Source organism: Malaya genurostris, chromosome 3 (genome assembly GCF_030247185.1).
Source record: "Malaya genurostris strain Urasoe2022 chromosome 3, Malgen_1.1, whole genome shotgun sequence".
NCBI classification, from domain to species: domain Eukaryota; kingdom Metazoa; phylum Arthropoda; class Insecta; order Diptera; family Culicidae; genus Malaya; species Malaya genurostris.
This window is the reverse complement of record NC_080572.1, coordinates 241,647,487-241,669,292: the sequence shown is the minus strand read 5'-3', so window position 1 is coordinate 241,669,292 and position 21,806 is coordinate 241,647,487. Positions and strand designations below refer to the sequence as shown.

General features: G+C 39.8%; 1 protein-coding gene across 2 annotated transcripts in view; it reads left to right on the top strand.

Annotated features, from left to right (window-relative positions):
* The window catches only part of LOC131434755 (uncharacterized), a 493,742-nt gene extending 473,084 nt beyond the window's left edge, over positions 1–20,658 (top strand). For both annotated transcript variants that reach the window (XM_058601835.1, XM_058601834.1), the window contains 8 exons: positions 12,288–12,479; positions 12,665–12,814; positions 12,892–13,127; positions 13,187–13,591; positions 13,654–14,068; positions 14,125–14,515; positions 14,575–14,788; positions 14,855–20,658. In XM_058601835.1, coding sequence (XP_058457818.1) covers positions 12,288–12,479; positions 12,665–12,814; positions 12,892–13,127; positions 13,187–13,591; positions 13,654–14,068; positions 14,125–14,515; positions 14,575–14,788; positions 14,855–14,960 — 2,109 coding nt within the window. In that variant the 3' untranslated portion in view covers positions 14,961–20,658. The remainder of the gene's footprint in view (positions 1–12,287; positions 12,480–12,664; positions 12,815–12,891; positions 13,128–13,186; positions 13,592–13,653; positions 14,069–14,124; positions 14,516–14,574; positions 14,789–14,854) is intronic.
* The last annotated feature ends 1,148 nt before the right edge of the window (positions 20,659–21,806 follow it).

Below are 21,806 nucleotides of genomic sequence, written 5' to 3'. Positions count from 1 at the left end.
GATTCAGATTGTTGAGGCGAACTCTTGCAAACGAGATGAAACGGTAGGTTTAATAAAGCAGTCATGAAACTATGTTTAGGAGTTTAGGAACAGTTCTGTCAAGAAAAACAAAAACGAATGATAAATATGCATTTTGCAAAAACAAATTACATTTCGTTTAGTTTTCAATCCCGTTTTTTCCTATAGTGCATGACAGTTCAAATTGACTCGCTAGAACAGCTTAGCAGTTTAGTTGAAAATTTTAACTGCCAGGCACTGAAAAATCGAAAGCAATGCGAAAGGATTGGATATATGTTTCTATAGAACAACATTGCACTGTTTTAATATAAAACAGCATGTCTTTAAGTTTTAAACGAATCTGTTTGCTTTATTTAAAAATCACTTATTTATAGCCTATACTCTCCTAACTTAGCTAGTTGGATTTTACAGTATGGATTGCTAAAAATCCGGGGGGAGGAGTTAGAACGCGCAGCGTAAATCTGATTTAACCAATGACATGTCTCGGTCATTGTAATGTATTTGAGTAGGAGAGAGTGAGTAATGTTTCTAGGCAAGTGTGTGAGTGTGATACGGAAAGGGGAGGTTGAGAGTAGTCAGGTTTAACTCTCGTGAGTGTCGGTTCGAGTCAGTGTGTTTTCCTGGGTTACTGTTATTCTAGGTCATGCCATATGGCATTGTTTGAGAGAGGTGTGGAACGTGGAGAAGCGGGGAAATGACATAACTGTTTTGTTTTTGGGTGATATTTGATGCTTATGTTTCCTTGTTTATATTTGTCGTATGAACGCGGTGTTTTCGTTGGACTGAAGTAAGTGCTGACAACTTAATCGTCTTATGTAGGTGAAGTTTATATTTCAAGTGGGTTTCTGGGTTTCATGACTTGGTGTCGAGTGGAAATTTGTCGAGTACGTGTTTTATGGAAATTTGTCAAGTGCGTGTGGTCTGAAGTGTGGGAAAGATTTACTTTTGAATATTTTACATGGTCTGGAATGTGTGAAAGATTTAATGTTACATGCTCATATTACACTGTCATGAAGTTGAAGTCTATCACCGGGATAAAAGGTTTTAAAGCAGCGAAATTATATTGGTTCAGTGATTCTCTGAAGAGCCCAAAAAACCCCTGACAGATATTTCGTTTTCATGAAGATCAATCATTACCAGATTAAAACTTCATCAACTCACGCCTTTCCACGACCGTCAAAACGATTTTACGAGAAATCAATAAGGCGATAAAAAGGATACGACCGATCCCGGTGCGGAATAAAAACAAGCATAAAGAAGTGAACAAACATTGAAAACATATGTTTCATCGATGCTATAAGCACCGACCGAAATTTATATCCGTTTTGAGAAAATTTCGTTGAAACTTTTCGTACAACAGCCAAAATCAATGTGGCACCTTATTGGTTTTCGGCAATATTCGTTTTTGGTTAAATAATGTCAACCGATTTGTTTTGATTCAATGCGACACATTATTCTTGTTTCCTGTTTTATATAATCCAAAAAATCGGTTATAGAATTCACTTACACATTGCGAAACAGCTCAAATTCTGGCTCTGGCTCCGGCTCTGGCTCTGGCTCTGGCTCTGGCCAGACCCTGTCAGCTTGGAGCGAAATCAATCTTCAGTTCAACAACGCCATCGCACGGCATCACATTCAACATATCATGTCAATTGTATGTGTGCGCAGCCCTGCTATTTTGGCGCGCACGAATTTGACATTTCTCTCCTCTACTTCTATGTATGAGATTCGATGCGGACTCACCTGAGGGCGACATGCTCGCAAAAAAGGATGTTGCCAATGATTTGTTCGGGAAATGTGAGAGCTGGATATCTTGTTAATATGATGTCTTTGCTCTGGCTCCGGCTCTGGCTCTGGCTCTGGCTCTGGCTCTGGCTCTGGCTCTGGCTCTGGCTCTGGCTCTGGCTCTGGCTCTGGCTCTGGCTCTGGCTCTGGCTCTGGCTCTGGCTCTGGCTCTGGCTCTGGCTCTGGCTCTGGCTCTGGCTCTGGCTCTGGCTCTGGCTCTGGCTCTGGCTCTGGCTCTGGCTCTGGCTCTGGCTCTGGCTCTGGCTCTGGCTCTGGCTCTGGCTCTGGCTCTGGCTCTGGCTCTGGCTCTGGCTCTGGCTCTGGCTCTGGCTCTGGCTCTGGCTCTGGCTCTGGCTCTGGCTCTGGCTCTGGCTCTGGCTCTGGCTCTGGCTCTGGCTCTGGCTCTGGCTCTGGCTCTGGCTCTGGCTCTGGCTCTGGCTCTGGCTCTGGCTAGAAAATCGATACGACTTCCCAAATCACAGAATGATTGGTGTAAGGATTTCAATTGCTAATAAAGAGTAATTCAAAATCGTTCTTTAGAGATAAGCGGTAGCGTAGAAAATTGCTTTCACAGCAGTAGCTGATTTTTGCGATATTGTTATGAAGAACATAAAAAAAATTGTTAAACACGTTCAACCATTAATTGTTTATTTTTTAATAAGACTGGACATAATTAAAGCAAGTTGCACATCGTAAGAATCAAATTCAAATTTTAATCATTTTTTTTTCTTATGTCAGCAGGTTTTTCGAGATTTTGTTATGAATGGCATGGCCTGATCGTTAAAGAAGCCGTTCCACACATTCCATCTTTTGGAAAAATGTGGGTGTCGTAAAAGAAAAACATCAGCAATGTTTCAAACGACTGGAAACGGTTTTATTAAAAAATCGATTGAAAGCAAAATAAAAACGGTACTGAAATGGTTAAATGATAACGGCAGATGGTTTTTTTTCCTCCAGACCGCGATCCAACCGTCAGAAAAATTTATTCCACGTGCAAGATAAGATATCAAACGGCAATTAGCGTCCGTTTTCCCGGCGGGCACAGCCGATCAGGCTCGAAGAATGAATTCGTATTTCAGACAGCCGCCACGCTGTGCTTATCGCAATAACGTTCTGGGATGCGTCGCGTTCATTTCACCGGGATTATATCGGTAACGTTACGGGACCGAGCGTCCTAGCCCAGCCAAAAGTGAAACAATACCTTTCCGCCGGTAAATGGTGCCGTTGCGTTGCCGCATAGCACATCAGGCAGTCGACGATGAAAAATTTCCCGAACGCGACCGGAATGCGGAAAACTGCGACTGCCGGTACCCTTGTGGGAAATGGGGCTGGAAGCGGTTTTCCCCTGCACGCCTGCATGATGAACAGTAGCGGTCCTAGGCCGAGTGGAGATTAGGATCAAGCTCAGATTTGGGTTGATGTCGGAATGGCCCGGAAGGATTTCGGACACTTGCGGGCATTTGATGACCATATTCAACCGCACAGAATGGAGCGGTCTTTTGTGCCGGGTTCAAGGGTAATCCAAACGAATCATACTGCTCGGCGGTTTTGTGCATCATCACCGTAAAACTCTGTTTGTTTCGACAATTTTTTTCAAAAAATCACTCTAATTAACATGAATTAAAAATAGCTATGATCCGTGGAACAATTTTTAAATTCTTTGACAGGGAAACAATCAAACCTGTGAAAACCGGCTTACTAGATTTGGAAGCATTTTTGTGCACGTGGTCGGAAAATGTTTTAATACACCGAAGTAAAAATGCTGAACAATATTTTAAACAAACTGGGTATCTTCAACAAATATCCGAGTAATGAGAGTATGAGTAGGAAACAGGGTTTCGCAATTAACTATGTCGATTCAAAGTCTGAACAAGTGAGAAGTCTCAGGCTTACCTGTATTCAATCCGATTTACAGGTTTGCTTTTGAAGATCAAATTTTGTTCGTGTGTGTAATTGTTTCCAGTATTATTCATAACAGAAACATTACTTTTTAACAAGTACGAACCATTAGTTCGTCCGAAAACAAACTCTGATGGTAATTAAGTATTTTTTTTATGTTTAGTAGAAAGAGCTACTGTATGGAATGTGATCAATAATGTATGCGTCATTGAACATTGACATCAAAACCGCTGATGTCGCAACTACAAAAAAAACACACACAATCAATTAATCGTTTCCGCTATTTTCGTAAGCATGTTATTGAATCAAATCAAGCACTCCACTCATGCGGAAACATTTGTAAATTGAATTCGTCGCGTAATTAATAAAATAATTATCCCTTCATTTCAACCATGCATACGAATGCAGTTAATTGGGCTCATTTTCAGCTCGGTGAAACCCGAATATGAACTGATTTGAGTGGTGCGAAATGAAATTGTAGTGGTAACGTGAAACGAAACACCAAAAGCTACTGGTATGGCTTTTTTTGTCACTTCTCTCTAAGTGGCATGCTCGTGCACAATTTTGTGTTTTAAGGAGAAAATATTGAAATAATTCTTTCATTCATTGTTTAAAAACATAATATATTAGCAAAAAATAATAGCTGATCTTCTATTTTGGTTCTATTGTTATGAAATAGAAAGTTTTGACGCAAGAAATTTTAAAGCAGCTTCCAAATTTTTATCAAATTTTGCCCTTAAGTCTTTTCGCAATTATGAACTTTACTGAATGATGATTTTTAATTAATTATGAGTTCACATACTTCATAGTGTTAAAGATTGGCCCGTTGATCTTGAAATGCAATTGCGATTACTACAGGCGACTTGCGGTATTTTATCACACACTTAGTTTTTTTTCTCGTAAAAATGCCAATCTACGAAAATGACACTACTACTAAAGATAAATAATAAAGACATGCATGTACCTTCAAACATTAAAAAGAAACTGGTTCGTACCCGCTACTTTCTAAAATGATCGACATTTGACATTTCTACTAAAGTGTGCCATGAGTGAAACAAAAACCAATGTCAACATTGTCACTCATTTCCCTGTTCTTTTCTAGCCGGTGGTCTTCTGAGTTGTGTATCATAACATCCACAGTAGTTCAGTTGATAGAACGATTCCCCCCGGATTGGAAAAGGTTGCAGACGGATTTAAAACTGTCTCTGAAAGCTTATGATGCCAGTTTTTGGATTTCATTATTTTCCTTTTAACAGTCATAATTTCAGGCCGTCTTTTCGTTGGGTACTTGAGAAACGTTCTGCATTAGGCATGTTTTGTTCTGACGTATGAGGACAACACTATGAGCTCGCTCAAAACTAACTTTTCCAGTCATTTCTAATTCTGGTTTCTAATTTCGAAAATATTTTTAAACAAACAGTTTTTTGATGTCAAACAGTTGATTTGCGACTCTTAAGTGACGACTTTCCACAGGGAAAATTACGACAAAAATTAAGTTTTGATGATAAAGATGTGCATGACTGTGTTTAAGGAGTGTATCGAAAATAAGCTATCCACATACCTTTGTGTTGTACGCATGTATTTGTGATGGTTTTTTATGCTCAGATCACAGCATTCTGTGCGTTTGGCTGTCAGCTTTCGTTTGTTTACTTGTTTGTGCGGTTGAAATTCTGCGTTTTCAAAATGTCGCGTATTCAAAAGGAAGTGAAAATTAAGGTTCTGGACACATGGGTAAGTGAGAAGGGTATCACTATGCGAAAATTGGCGAAGCGGTTTGGAATTCATCGTGCCAGTGTTAAAACTATAACTAATAAGTTTGGGGAACACTATTCTTTAGATGAGCCAGAAAGAGGCAGAAAAACCCGGTTCATTCAACCCGAAACTGGACCAGAAAGTGGTATCTCTAATCATGAAGAACAAATCAATGTCAATACGTGATTTGGCCAAAAAAGCAGAAACGAGTGTCGGAATGATCCAGCGTATCAAAAGGCGAAATCGCCTGAAGACCTACAAGAAGCAGAAAATTTCGAAACAAAGTGTAGACCAGAAGAAGCGAGCAGCAACAAGGGCCCGAAAATTGTATTCGCGTCTTTTGCAGTGTCCGGATGCATGCGTTTTAATGACGATGAGACTTATGTAAAGGAGGACTCAAAAACCCTTCCAGGTCCACAATACGTTACTGTCGTCGTTGGGGACGATGTGAGCGATTCGGACAGGTCAATTCAAGTGGAGAAATTCGGTCGAAAGGTACTGGTATGGCAAGCAATATGTTCCTGTGGTTTGAAGTCAACCATTTTGTACACTACCGGAACAATAAATGCAGAAATCTATTGATCTGAGCGTCGCCAGAAGAGATTGCTGCCTTTATATAAGAAGCATAGTACACCTCCACTGTTTTGGCCGGATTTAGCGTCGGCTCACTATGCCAGAAACCACTCTCAATTGGCTTGCGGAAAACAGTATAAATTTCGTTGAGAAAAATATCAATTCACCAAATTGCCCTCAGCTTCGACCCATCGAACGTTACTGGGCAATCGTGAAGAGCACAGAAAGAAAAGATGAAACTTACACGACATGTAAACCAATCGTACTATTAAACAGACATAAGTTGAAACGAAAATCTGATTTAGAACCATGATTGATGTAAAATTACATTGAAATACATGCACTTTTTCATCGAACAAGGCTGTATATTTACAAATCGCTTAGTTTTGTAATGTAACTTTCCATTCAATTACCTGCTCCAAATATGTGCATGAAAATAAATGTAAATTCACAAAATATTTTTATCTGTGAGGGTCTTCAAGAAGACTCGTAAGGCAGCTGGGAACATGCAGGAGTTCAAAAAAAATTGAGCTCAAGCGTCCAAAAAATGCGATGCAACACTTGTCCGGAACTTGATGAAGAGCGTTCGATCAAAAGTTCAAAAATTCGTGAAGGAATAACCTAAATTTCATCTGGTTTTCATTATGCTCAAGTTTAACCTCGTACAATAAAGGATCAATTTTTAGTTTAAATACAAAATCGATTTTTATCATAATTTGAAAGAAAAATTTGTTGATAGCTTATTTTCGATACACTCCTTATTATACATTTGTTAGTATTTGGTTCTATGATTATTAGAAAAACTCGCAAGTCCTCTCACACAGTAATAACTAAGTGGTGTCTAAATCTGGATTCTGGTCCTGAACACTGAAATAGAATACTGAACTATCGAAAAAGGTTTCTGAATCAGAATACTGAATCTTAACCTGGATTCTTGACAGAGATTCTTCTTTATCCGAATATGGATTCTGAACTTGAAGCAGAATTCAGTACTTATATTCGTAGCATGGATCTGGACTCTAGACCTGGAGTTAGACTGTGAATCTGAGCTCCTGACAGAGACCTTAACCTAGATTCTGAACCTGGATTCTGCGCCAGAATTCTGTTTTCTGAACTTCTGACAGAGTTTCCGAAAGTAAACTTTGGTCCTATTTTGCACTTGGACTGTGAACCTGGATTGGATTCTGAACCTAAGTTCTCTAGGATTGCTCAATTATAAATTATTGACAAAGATTCTTAACCTAGACCAGGATTCTGAGCCAGGACCCTACACGGAACCACCCGCGATCCATTTTCAACCAGAATATTAGTTGATTTTCTTAATTCGATTGGTTAAAATTTGGTACAACTAATCGATTGTTGTTTTATCTAAACTGTCATTTTTGTTTTTCGATTAGCAGAAACGATGGTTGAAACAACTAATTTAACTGTTTGAAAAAAAAATGCTGTCAATTAGTGAGGACACATACCTTTCAATTTCAACAAATATTTTAGTTGAAATAACTGGTGTTGTTATTAAAACAAAATTCTGCTGGTTGAAAAATAAATCGGTTTTATTTGTTTTAGACATTGCAAATAGTTGAATCAACTCGAACAATGTTATTGATTTGCGAAAATAATCAAAATATACTTACTGATACACGTCATGATCTATTTGAAATAAGTTCGGTATGTTGAGATTCATGAAATAAATATCGTTGTTAAAATATAAATAGTATTTTATATTGACATGTAATACCATTAGGGCTGGGTGAACCACCGATCACTGCTGATTTCAAGTGATCTTAACCAAGGAATAAATTATCATTACGAAATCAGAACTGATCTGATCTGAACTGATCGGAGGGGCGAGTAAATTAGCGAAATTATTAAATTTACCTAAAATGGGTATAGAAAGATGATGAATTCAAACAGTTGAACTAAAGTTATGCACTGATAATTTTAGTCAATTTATATGAGCTTGGGTGCATCAACCGCTGGGAATTGGAATTTTGCGACGGCAATTCAAACGCGCCATTCAATCGCAGCGCGTTCTGTGTGTTTGAAACCCTTCGCTCCTGTTACTTTTATGAATTAAATTCATGTCATGCTAATGCATGAACATCATCGTCAGTATCAGACAGCTGGAAGTAAATCAATGATCGAATTTAAAGCATAAAATTTTTGCGCATACCTGAAAGATTACGAGATGATCATTCATTAACATTTTCTAATTTGTCACCAAATCTTTTTCATCTAAAACAAAGTTAACTTTATCACAAACACCGCTGTTAAATAAACACTTGTTATCATAAACTTCTCAAATCGAATAAACACAATTTCACCAAACGCTTTAACCATCGATGTTGTTTTCATTGACATTTTGAAGCGACGCGAACAGATTTTAACAAAAAAAGTTGTTGATTTTGCATTGCAATTATTGTTTTGCTTTCAACTGTCTCCGGCATTTGACAGCATTCAAAACAACATATTTTTCAACTACTTGAATATATGCAAATCAAAAACCATATTGGTTGAATCAAAAAGAAATTAGTTAAATCAACTATTGCAAAAATCAAAAACTGCGATATCGCAATTTTATGATCGAAGGGTTCTCCGTGTAGATTTGGATATCCGACAAGGTTTCTGGATCTGAATACTGAATATGGACATGGTTTTTTAACCAAAATTCTGACAGAGATTCTGAATCTGAGGTAGAAATCTACACTTGGATACTGAGCATGGATTTGGATCTTAGACCTGAACCTGATTTCTTGGCTTGAGCTCTCGATGAAGGTTTGGGGTCTAAATCTGGGCCAGGATTCAAGAGCTGGATTCAGGATTCCAAACAAGATTTTTACTCAACAAAATTGACTGAGTTCAGATTTTGGATTCTGAGCCTGAAGCTGATTTCAGAAACATAACTCTGGACTTGGATTCTGGGCCAACATTTTGAAACATAATTAAGGACCTGGTTTCTGGATCTGAGTTCTGGACCAGCACTCTGACCATGAACCTGATACAGAATTCTTTACTTGGATTCTAAATCTGAATCAGGATTCTGTACATGGATTCTAAGGCAAATTCTGATTTCCAGACCAAGGTTCCGTACTCTAATTGAAACTCAGAACCTGGACATGAATTGAGTAACTTGACCTAACCTCTGAACATGAATTTGTGATCTGAGTGCAGAATCTGAATTCTGAACCTAAAATCGGAGTTTCGATTCTGGACCGGAATTCTTAGTATGTATCTGAATTCTGGAACGGCATGCTGGACCTCAATTCTGGATCTATGGATATGAATTCTGAAATTGGACTCAGATTCTGGACCAAAATTCTTGACAGAGATTTTTTTACATGAACCTGAATTCTGCATTTGGATTCTGGAATTTATTTTCCAATCTGCACTTGAACTTTGGTTTTGAGTCAGAGTTCTGACCCTGGATCAGCTCTTGATAGAGGTTTTGAACTTGAAACTAGATCATGAACCTTGACTCTTCACCTGAATTCTAGACTTGAATTCTGGACCTAGTATCTTGAGCGAAAATCGGGATCCGAATTGTAGGCCTGCATTTTGGACCTGGGTTGTAGATCTGAACTCCTGACTCCTGGAATTCATAGGTTTTCGTGTGTTTCGGTCATGAGTTCTGGTTCCAGGCCTACACTCAGAAAAATCCTCACTTCAATAATGTATATTGGTACTAAAAACTAATAGATTACATAGTCTGTTGGACATAACATTGCGATAAATTTTGTTCCCACGTAGATACTCTGAAAATTTTACTTTTAAATTCGTTTCATTTGAATCACTGGTGAAAAATATCAAAAATACAGAATGCATTGTTCTAAATCCTTTCTCCGAAGCAGCTTAACTGAAGCAAACATTGTTCCCTTTAAGGAATGCATTCAGCTGGAACTAGTAGTTCAAGATGTGATTGATGTGCTGGAACACAATCTAGAGGTTTTGCCTTTCGAACTCCGCTGTAGAAAAAAAACAAATTAAATTGTGTTTCAGTTTCGTATTTTATTTACTAAAATCACTGTGACAAATACCTTAGAAGGGTCAAAAGGGATTTGGCCTATGTTGTTTGTTCTAGGTTTTTCAACTGACGCCATATTGCTAGCACAAAATGAACATGACAAAATGAATTCAAGTAAGTGCGTGACACATAAAATATATGTGACAACAGCAATAATTCTGACATATGGTTCATTTCATGTTCAATCATGATCCGCTGGTTGTTAAGAAGATCACCTAAACTCCGATGACAAAGCCATTTTTGGAATCACATAAGGTTAAAGTGTGGATTTTTTTTAGTGTAGATTCTGGGTCTGAATTCCTGACAGAAATTTTGTATCTGAACCGGAAAGGGTTATGAACCTGAATCTGTATTCTGGATCTGACCTCAGGATTCTGAACAAGATTTTGGACTCGAATTCAGACCATCTGGATTCTGAACCTGGACCTGAATTATTTTTTCTGTATTTTGTATGAATTAAATTTGGAATATACCTTATGATAAAAAAAAGAACCGGAATTTTCATTTTAAAATTCCCGCGCTTGTCCAATCGGTAAACTTTTATTCTCTCAACGTTGGCAACACTTTTATATACATTCTGTCAAATTTTGACGCATATCGTACGATTAGTTTTTGTTTGGCGTCTATACAAAGAAGTTGAAAAATTTTCGTGTGGCGATTTTTATAATAGATGAAAATTTAGAACAACGGCTCGCCTTCGAAGCGCTATTCGGTCGATTGTTGTGCGGTTTCGACGTCATATTCATAGATCCACACCTCATCACCAGTTATGATGCATTCGATGAATGTGGGGTCACTATCTGCGTTGGAAATCATCTCTTTGGCCACATCAACACGACGCTGTTTTTGAATGAAATTCAGCTTTTTTGGCACCAGCCGAGAAGCGACGCGTTTCAAACCCAAAACATCAGTTAAAATGTGTTCGGCTGATCCATAAGAGATGTCCAACAACACAGCAATCTTTCTTATCGGTACAGAACGATTTTGCAACACGATTTGCTTCGCCGATTCAATGATTTCTTCAGTAACAGATGTTGTTGGGCGGCCAGGGATCTCATCATGATCCAAGCTTGTACGACACCCTTTGAAGCGTTTATACCACTCGTATGCCTGTGTTTTTTCCTAGACACGATTCACCAAAGGCCTTTTCTAACATTTTCAGCGTTTCGGAACACACAAAATTTGATGCACGCACGTTGTTCTAAATTTTCATCCATTATAAAAATAGCCACACGAAAAATTTTCAACTTCTTTGTATAGACGCCAAACAAAAACTAATCATACGATATGCGTCAAAATTTGACATAATGTGTATAAAAGGTTGCCAACGTTGAGAGAATAAAAGTTTACCGATTGGACAAGCGCGGGAATTTTAAAATGAAAATTCCGGTTCTTTTTTTATCATAAGGTAGATATGATATGAATTTCTAAAGAAACACTGAAACAAGAATTGAATGATTAAATGAATCACATAATTTTTGCAACTGATAGATTGGAATGGAATTGTTTTTTGCAATGATATATTACCCACATATCTATATAAACTTGTCATGAATATATTTTACTCAGGGCCTTTCTCAGAATGATTTTTCAAGTATCGAAGTCCACTGTTTGCGACTCATTGCCCACCTGTTTAATACCCACTGAAAATAAGCTAATGCCCACTAGTGGGTTGTAGGGACCAGTTTGGGAATCACTGCTCTAAACTTTGTTTGAACTCAAACAAGATTGAGTGGGCTTAGAAAAGTTGAGCACAGATTGTGTGAGATTGCCGGATGTAAGTCCAGAGTTCAGAGTTACGTGTGGTTTGTTCCTTACTCAAGAATTTTGTTCGGAGTGACTGGTCGTGTCGTCGATCAAAGCCTATCTGGGATCAATCCCCAACACATGTGATCAAGAATTCTTTCCCACTTGAAAGTCGAATGTCAAATCTAGAAAAGTTATAAATAAAAACATTTAAAAAAACACATTGAAAATATCGGAAATCGAAGCTTCAACGCACTTACTTCAAAATGTAGAGCATGCCGCACTTTGAATGAATAGAATATCTAGCTTTAGATGCAACCCCCAATGCACAGATCATAGGCTTTGAATCGAAATTTTTCATACTTTTTCTCTCACTCTTTAACTATTTAACAAAAAAAAAACAATCACAATTGGAAAGTAGCGAAAGCCTTAAATTTTTCGTAAAAGTCACCGAACCTAACAGCCCCGTCCATGTGCATTGTCTATCCCACAGGACTACATCACCGTTTACGATGGCTACACGACCCGGGATCCGATCATACTGAAACTGTGCGGCGGCGGTGAACCCGTTCCAGCTTCCATTTCCAGCGGTCCGGAGTTGCTGGTAGAGTTTACCACTTCGCCCTTCGGTACGTTCAGCAGTCCGGAGACGAGACGTCACTCGCTGCACGGCTTCCAGCTAGAGGTAGAAAACTGAAAAAATACACCGCTCTGCTCACCAGAGTTCTTAGCTCTTCAAATGCTATCCTATTTTTTTGTCTATTTTTTTCTCTCTCTTCTTTTGATTTTCTTTCTTCGTTCAATCAATCAATCAATCAATGCACCGTTTTCAAACGTTCAACAACGCAACAACGACACACCACCCTGCAGGTCTCGGTGAAATTCGTCGACCTCCAGAGTCCCACGTACGCGAAAAGCAAACGCATCTGCGAATTCTGGCTACGAGGTACCGGTCACGGGGTCCTGCAGAATCCTCAGCACTCGTTAGCCCCGAACACCACCTGTCTCTATCACTTGCAAGTAGGCATTCACAGTACAACCAAAGTCATTTGCGACAGAATTACGGTAGCTAGCCGTTCTCTGCTTTTGTTTTGCAGGGTACCGAAGCTCGCTCGTTAGATGCCATCAATATCCCACGACGTTCCGGTGCACTGTCAACGTCTCCGACCCGGTTCAAGGTGTGGATTTCGGTGATGAAGTTCGAACTGCAACCGGAGTTTGGGTCCACGGGTGAACAGCTATTGCAGTACCAAACGAAGGAAGACTGCAGCGGAATGCTTCGTATTTGGGATGGTCCCCTGAGAGAGGTTCCCATTTGTAAAGATATCGACTGGTGAGTTGCTAGCTAAGTTCGAACCGTATCGGGAGCGAACTGAATTCCTTTGTTTTCAGTGTGACAGTCGACAAGGACGGATACCAGAGACCGACCATTCGATTCGGTCAGAACAGTACCAACGTAATAGCCCGATTTTGTCGTGGATCCATTCCACGATCATGTGATCACGGAATGCTCAACATGACCAGTTCCCGACCGTGCACCCTTACGGAAAGTTTCGTGTCGAGCAGTGACTTCGTTACGCTGGAATTGAAGACTACGGAATCGACGGTACTGCGACCACTTCAGTTTGCGTTGCGCTACGAATTCGTAGACTTCCTGCAGGACGGAACGCCTATCGGAAGGGAAAGCGAGTGCAACAGGCGCTTCATGAGTAGTCAGATTGACAAGAAGGGTCCACATCCGGTGCGGAGCGTTCGGAATATCTTTCTGTTTGGACGTGGCGGAGCCAAACATTTGAAGTGAGTTTTCGGTGAAAATGGGTTAAGATATTCGTTTTTGTATATTTCCGATTACATTTCAGCTGCGTCTACCGTTTCGAAGCCCAGCGTGGCGAACGAATACGGCTGGAGATTACGCGAGCGATGACGGGAAATCGTACGTGCGATTCACGGGTCGATCCGGATATCGGACGCTCGTACTGCTTCGGTAATCACAGTGCCAGGATTGAAATTTTCGAACGACCCTGGCATGAGTCAATTCTATTCCCGAGAGGTTGCATCTGTAACTCGACGAACAAATCGTTTCTACCGATCCGGTTCACCTCCACTGGCCGGGAGGTAGAAATTCACTTCGTTGCGGAGAACATGACCAGCGGCGATGATCCGGATTCGTTGAATTTTGAGGCTACTTTCGAGTTCGTTAAGGCACCGGTAGTTTGCAAAGACGTACGGCGAAAGAATGCGGTGACGGGAATCGTGAATCTCTCCGGCGGAGAGGTTAGTAGGGTTAACTTTTAGATAAGCCAGATAGCTAATCCCTTTTTTCAACGTAGGTGGAATGCCGTAACCGACCCTGGCTGATTGAACCTTCGCACGACAAATATCTGTACATCCGCTTGCGGGGTCTATTTCTACGGAGAAACAATCCTGCCTCACCGATGCGGTACAACGCCAGTCTCAGCACTGTAACTCCGATCCGGTGCAATACCAAAGCTCGTGTCGTGATCACCAACAGCGAGGGCGTTTCGGTAACTGCGTGTCCCCTTCCGGATGATACGGCCCATCGTCATGTGGTTGAAGTTTTCAGCGCAGGTTGGAATCGAAAACATCCGAACTTTGGAGCCGAACCATCCAAGGCCATCTCCGTAGAGTTCCTACAGCCCGAAAACGGACCATATTCGTTCAGTTGGCTTGAGTTGTCGAAGCGTTCTTTCAAGAGTTTCGGTAAGACCGGGAAACTGCATTTGCGCTTGTTTCACTAACCATGAAATTGTTTCTCTCAGCTCTAATCACTGAAGAATGTCCGTACATGTGTCCAGATCTGAACGCATGCGTCAACGCATCCATCTGGTGTGACGGAATCGAGCAGTGTCCCTCGGGAGAAGATGAATCGTTTACCAACTGCTCGGCACTGTTAAGACTTCCAGCGGAAATCCTGGCCGGATTTTGCGTTGTGCTACTACTTATTTGTCTCGGAGTGACCGCTTACTTGTATCGGTAAGTACAGCGATCAATCGATTAAGGGGGATTCGCAGCGAAGCTAACCTCTTCCCAACATTCCAGCAAAATCAAACGTAGCTGCCGAAGGACATCGGTTCTCCAGACGCGACTTAAATCCCTCAGCTCGATGGACACGGCCGTGTTCGACGAGAAGGAAGTGATTTGCTGACAAAACGACAATTCTGTACGGTACGTGGAGATCGACCGAGTCACCACGGTCTGACCACGCACCGTACAGAATTGTCTACAGCTTCCACGGATTCCGCTGCGCTGGGTTCCGCCGGTAACCATAAAACACTCCAAACTAACAACTGTATGCTATTTTATATTCTGCATAATCAATAAGTTTTAATAGACCGGTCCGCGAGGACAAACCGGCAAACTACAATCGGAGCGGCATCACAGGATCACGGGCGGGAACCGATACGGATAGATTTCAGAAACACGTTGTTAGGACCGCCGCAGGTACATCCAAAACGAACGGACGAAGAGACTAAACTGTCATTTTTGTACTACGTTTTAGTAATACTTTAATAACGAAACTAAGATTCCAAATAAAAAAAACCAAAACAATGCTTACTAATTAGACGGTGTTTTAAACCAATTCACTCAACCAGGAAACGGCTACTAGATGATAAAACGAATCCTACGAATGATCCTATCAAACTTTCGGCATAACCGGGGCAATAACTGTCCGCTGTTTCTAGAACTAAAATAACGTTAAACTATAAATAAGTAGGATCTAAACCGTAAACAAACACTGTTTTCTGAGAAAATTTTATGATAGACAAAACTTTAGACACATTTCTCAAAGTTTGCATGCAAGCGAAGAGCTTTTAGGTCTGCCATACTACAATGTAAAAAAAAAACCGTTGTCGAGAGGTTGAAAAGATGAATGAACTATAAGAGAAGAAAAAAAAACGTATTAAAATCAAAATATAAAAATCAAATAAGTAAAAATTGGTTGCATAAAATAAAACGTTTTAGTACTAAAACTAAAGTATTACAATATTTATTAAACAGATATCCCTTTAAAGCAAGACATTACCGAGAGAACAATTAGCGAATTTTAATCATTCAAAGTAATACAATTATAAAAGAGAAGAAACCTAGATAAATCATTTTGGAAAGCTTAGGAAGTTCAGGATTGTTGAATTGTTACTCATGTCGGTTTTATATAAATGGACCAATATTTAAAAAACAGAACAAAATCACGATGAAAGTAAAAGTGTCGGTCGTAATGCTAAGGAAACGAATGAGATTGAGCCAAGTTTTCCAAGACTACCAGGGACAAAAAAAAACAAGCAAAAAAACTTACCTAGCAAGTTAGTAGAGTTAAATTTAAAACAGTAAGAGCAAGAGTTAAAAGACAAACTAACATACAAGCAAACAAACCAACACAATCACAATTCATTGATGTTCTGATTCGAACCGAATCGAAGGTTAGGTTTGAATCTGTCATGTTTAGACTTCTTTCAAAACATCGCGCGAAACGAAAGCGATGAATCAAATATACTACTACTACTACTACTACTACTACTACATACTACTGCTACTACTACTGTCAACTACTGCCAGCTGTAAGATGAAATGCACCAGCATAAGCTACTGCAATGACCAAATGTTATAATAAGCAATTGGATGGAGCGGATACGGAAGCGATCATGTGTTGTTTGTTGTTAAGTTTTCCTGATGATCACGTTTTTCTATGTGTTAATGCGGTTGTCATTTTATTTTGGAATAACAGCGAGACATGAAGAAGAAAAAAACATAAACCAATGACGTTCCGGGTTTTTATGAAAATATTTAGAGTTGATTCTGTTTGCGAAAATATTGTTTTGTTCCGGGATGTTTCAAACGTCGAATTAGAGGAAATGATCTGCCTATTTCAAAAAACCCTTCTTAATCCACCTAGTGGTGTGATAATGCCTTTCTCTTCTTTCATAGCAGTCTCATGAAAATATATTTCATACTTTTATTATACAATTTCAGATACTAATTTTGACACCAATTGATTCAGATTGAGTCGAGTAGTTCACAAAAGCATGCTTCAGTGTTTATGTCACACAGTCAGCATCATTTTTCCAAACTACCCTCTTAGAAAAAAAACGTTCAACGGTGATCCTTCATTGGTCCAATACGTTGGATCATTGGTCCAATGAAAGTCCAATCAATCGTTCAACGGGAGGCCAACACGGGACCTTCGTTTGCCGATTTTGAAACAGACCGTTGAACCGAATGCCAGTTTTTTCGTTCAACAAACCCGGCAGACAGAGGTCCATTGTTGAGCCATTTTTAACATGGGGAGTTGAAGCCCCGTTGGACTTGTTTTGCTGCAGAATTTCTGAAGTTTTTTCCACTTATTTGTTTAAACTAACACTACATACCTGCACAATACTTCTACTTCACGTAGAATTACAACAAATTTTCTTTCTATGTAAAGGTAACACTTAATTTTCACACTATTTTTGCAAGAGAAAAATCAACAACAAACCGTTCCAGCAAATTGAACGAATATTTCGTGCAATATGTCGTTCAACAAGCGCTCAAAAACCAACAAAATTGAACGGCCTGCTGAGAGGGTAGTGCTTGACATTTGCGTTGCCTATTTGTAATCAGTGATGCTAATCTAAAAAAAGCCTTCTTAGTCCACTTAGTGGAATTTTCATATATCTTGAAAAAGCACCATAGAGGGGAGTACATGAAATTTTCGAAATCGAAAAGAAATTTTTGATGCCAAAGCCTTAGAATTGCATGAAACGTAGAGATTTAGTGTTATCTCAAGTCCCAGAAAATTGATTTCTTCAAAAAAAATTTTTTTTGAGAGGACACTAAATTTCGATGTTTCATGCAGTTTTAAGAGTTTCGGCATCAAAAAAAATTTTCGATTTTGGAAATTTCATGTACTCCCCTCTATGGTGCTTTTTCAAGATCGAAAATTGTCAAACCTTTACCACCGGGCAGCACCCCTTAAGCATGTCCGATTTAGGTCAAATTTTGCATGAAGGCTTTTTTTGAGGTGCCTCAACTTTTGAACACTAGAACTTAACGAAAATAGAGGTGATCCCAAAATTTTGGCACCCTTATATATAAGAGCGGTAAAAATCAACGTGTTTTGTCGGTTACGTCACTTATACCATCATATATCTGGAACCAAAAGTCACAGCTATTTGATCTTCGAACTTGATCAATGGTCCGACATTAGCTTTCAAACGAGCCCAAGTTTGTTAAAATCGGTTCAGCCATCTTTGAGAAAATTGAGCGCGTTCAAATATCTTCGAAAAGTGCACACACATACACACACACACAGACATTTTCCGATCTCGACGAACTGAGTCGAATGGTATATAACACTATGGGTCTCCGAGGCTCCGTTCGAAAGTCGGTTTTTTCCAGCAATTCTAATACCTTTCTAAAGAGAAAGGCAAAACTGGTATATTTTTTACGGGCTGGAGTACAATAGTGTAAAAAAACTGGCGCGTAAGTTCTGCTCATTTCGGGACCAAAGATTTTCCGTCGAGCGAAATGCAGCTTAAATTTTGTTGTTTTCAACGTCGGGTCTTAGAAAAGCATGGTGAGTTCAATATTTTCAATCATCACACGTAATAAGTACACTGATTTTAGCTCAACCTTCGATTCAAAGACAAATTTTCCGAAATTTTGGTAGAAGCAAATGGCATTGGTCTAGCCAGACTTAGTGGTCACAGCACCTTCCTTCTGTAAAAAAAAATAACAAGATCAGAAACACGTCGACCATCATTAAAAAAGTACTTACGTACTACGGATAGAAACTTGATATGAAACTTTCGTTCTGTGTGTGAGTTAACGGGCGTACTGAAGCCTGCATCGTAGAGTAGAGCACCGTATAACCAACTCGCTCGTAGTTAACTTCGAACGGATGTACCCAGTAAACATTCGGAATCTCAAACTTTGGCTGGTAACATTCTCCACCGACGGTGTAATTCAAGCGAACAAATCCATTCGCTTGACCTCCATATGAACATCGGTAGTCTGAAATGATTTCATTTTGTCATCTTCGGTGTTTCACGATGGATTGATGTCTCCTTGCGGTGTTGATAAAACAATAAATTGCGTCAGAAAAAAATATAATAAGTCAAATAAAACCATACCTAAGAGTATGAAGAGCTACAGGCTGATATTGTTTGATCGATTAGGAACTATAACACCAAGATGTATTCATTATCGGTTAACCGATCAGTTAAGCGACAATCAACGTGTGGTCTCCATTGTGTATCAAATAAAATTATCAATAAGTGCAACATTTTATTCATCCAATTCGGAATCATTTATATCATCTTCTTCTTCTTCACTTCTTCACTTCTGGTGGCGTCACCTCACTTGAGATGACGCCGATTGATGGCACAGCGATTTAGCTATATTGCCAGTTAGTTTTCGTTTATAGTCCAATGGACTTTCTTTTCACTGGACTACAAGTGAAATCCTCGCTATGTGACAACGTGGAGTCACCGAAGTACGGATGAAAATCCTTTCTTTCTCGCGAAATACTCGAATTTGCACCGCACTAACACGATACGACGTGTTCACTCGTTGAGGGTTTCACCGGAAGTGATTTAGATCATCACCAGTCAAAAAATGCCACCTGCAGCACAATCACTCCATTATCCATTATAAATGTAATAGATTCCACAGCAGAGATGCCAGATATTTTCATAGAAAATCTGTATTGCTATATATAAAAAATCTGTATTAATCTGTATTCACTAATTAAATGAAATTCTTACAACAAAATGATGCCAAAAGATGTTATTCCAATAGATGGTGGTTGTAGGATGGTAGATTCAATCAGTCATTGCTGCGCTCACAAGAATTGTAATTCCATATATTTATCTAGTTTGAAATTGTTGACTTCATAATTTGACATGGAATTTTAACGCCCAATATGCACGTTGTCGGGTCATACAACTCTCAGTTTGACAGTAAAAGTTCATGATGTCATTACTTCCTTGAATATCAGTTCAAATTGGTTTCAAACAGTGTTGGTGACTGCCGAAAATTTGACAGAAGCTGCTCGATATTTTTCTATATTGTATACAACATTTTCAATCCGATAGAAGATGCTACAAAAACTCGTGTCTCTCAATGCATGAACCGTGAGAGAATTTTTCTACATTTCTTTGCTCCACTTCATACTCTGAGTATTTCACGGCCCTTAAAAAAAATATAGTCTGATAATTATCGTTGCTGGCTGGAAATTACCAAGAGAGAATCGCAAGTTGACAATTATCGCAGAAAATCGAATGGATGATTCGACTTGATGATTTTTATTCAATATTATAGTATAATTTTAAGGCACACTGCTTAAGCTCTAAGATGCCAAGGGTATTTACTAATCTTAATTACGACTAACTTAAAACTAGAAAAGTATCATTATGTAATGTAGCGGTAGCGGATTCTCGAGAAGCTATCGGTAGTGGCCGGTGAATTGAATATCGCATGAGGGTCTTCCATATGCCGTTGGCGAAGATCCATGTTGGCCGCATCCTTCGGTCCGTGTGGGTCCGCGGGAAACACCCCCAGGCTACGAAGGCCCGGCGGGTGGCCCGCATGCTGGTTTTCGACTGGGGCGGCCTTCCGTGGACGATGATGGTGATGTTACGGAAGAGAATGAAAAAAAAAAAGTAAATATTGTGGAAACGGGGTAAAAAGGGGATGTGGGAACAAAATGTTTGAAAACGATAAAGATCTAATTAGTTGCCATCGAGATGGTGAAGAGACAGGGAAGGGGTAACGAAAAAGTTAGTGACAAAAAAAGATCTTGTTAGTTCCAATGAAGATGGTGGACAGGGACGGGGATCGAGAGAATCGGGCGGATGTTAGTGTCGAACCTGTAGGTGGAGTTTATACTTTCTGAGCGAGGGATAACACATTACACTTGTATATCAATGTGTTTAAGGTACTGGTATATGAGAAGCATATATAAACTATCCCGACTCGCCAACACATCCCGAACCGGAACCTCAGGCGGTCTACCTCGGGCCCTAAGGGATTCCAGTAGCTTCGACCTGGCGTCGCGATACTCTACGCACGACCACACGACATGCTCGATGTCCTGATAACCGTCGCCACAGGTGCAGAGACCGCTCTCCGCAAGCCCAACACGCCGGAGATGTGCGTTGAAGGTGTAGTGATTTGACATGAGCCGCGACATAACACGAATGAAATCGCGACTCACGTTCATCCCCCTGAACCAAGGTTTCGTCGATACCCTAGGGATAATGGAATGTAGCCATCGTCCCAGTTCGCCATTGCTCCATGAAGTTTGCCAACTTTCGAGAGTTTTCTGACGAGAGATACTGAAAAATTCATTGAAGCAGATTGGTCTTTCATAAATATCACCTTCTAATGCGCCCACCTTAGCCAATGAGTCTGCCTTTTCATTGCCTGGAATGGAACAATGCGAAGGGACCCAGACTAACGATATTAAATAAGACCGTTCAGATAAAGTTCGCAAGTGTTCCCGTATTTTCCCCAGGAAATATGGGGGATACTTTCCTGGCTTCATTGCCCGGAGAGCTTCTATTGAGCTTAGACTGTCCGTGACAATGAAGTAATGGTCTTTGGGCAAGGTTTCAATGATCTCAAGGGTGTACTGAATAGCAGCTAATTCTGCGACGTAAACTGAAGCCGGATCATTGAGTTTGTGAGAAGCGGTGATGTTTTGATTGAAGATGCCGAAGCCTGTGGACCTGTTGATGTTTGAACCGTCAGTGTAAAACACATTTTCACAGTTGACTGTTCTAAATTTATTATAAAAAATATTTGGGGCCACTTGAGGGCGCACGTGATCCGGGATTCCACGAATTTCTTCTCTCATGGATGTGTCGAAAAACACAGTAGAATCAGAAGTATCCAAGAAATGAGCACGATTGGAAACAAACGAAGAAGGATTAATATTCTGAGCCATGTAATCAAAATACAAGGACATAAAACGGGTCTGAGAATTGAGCTCGACAAGCCTTTCGAAGTTTTCAAT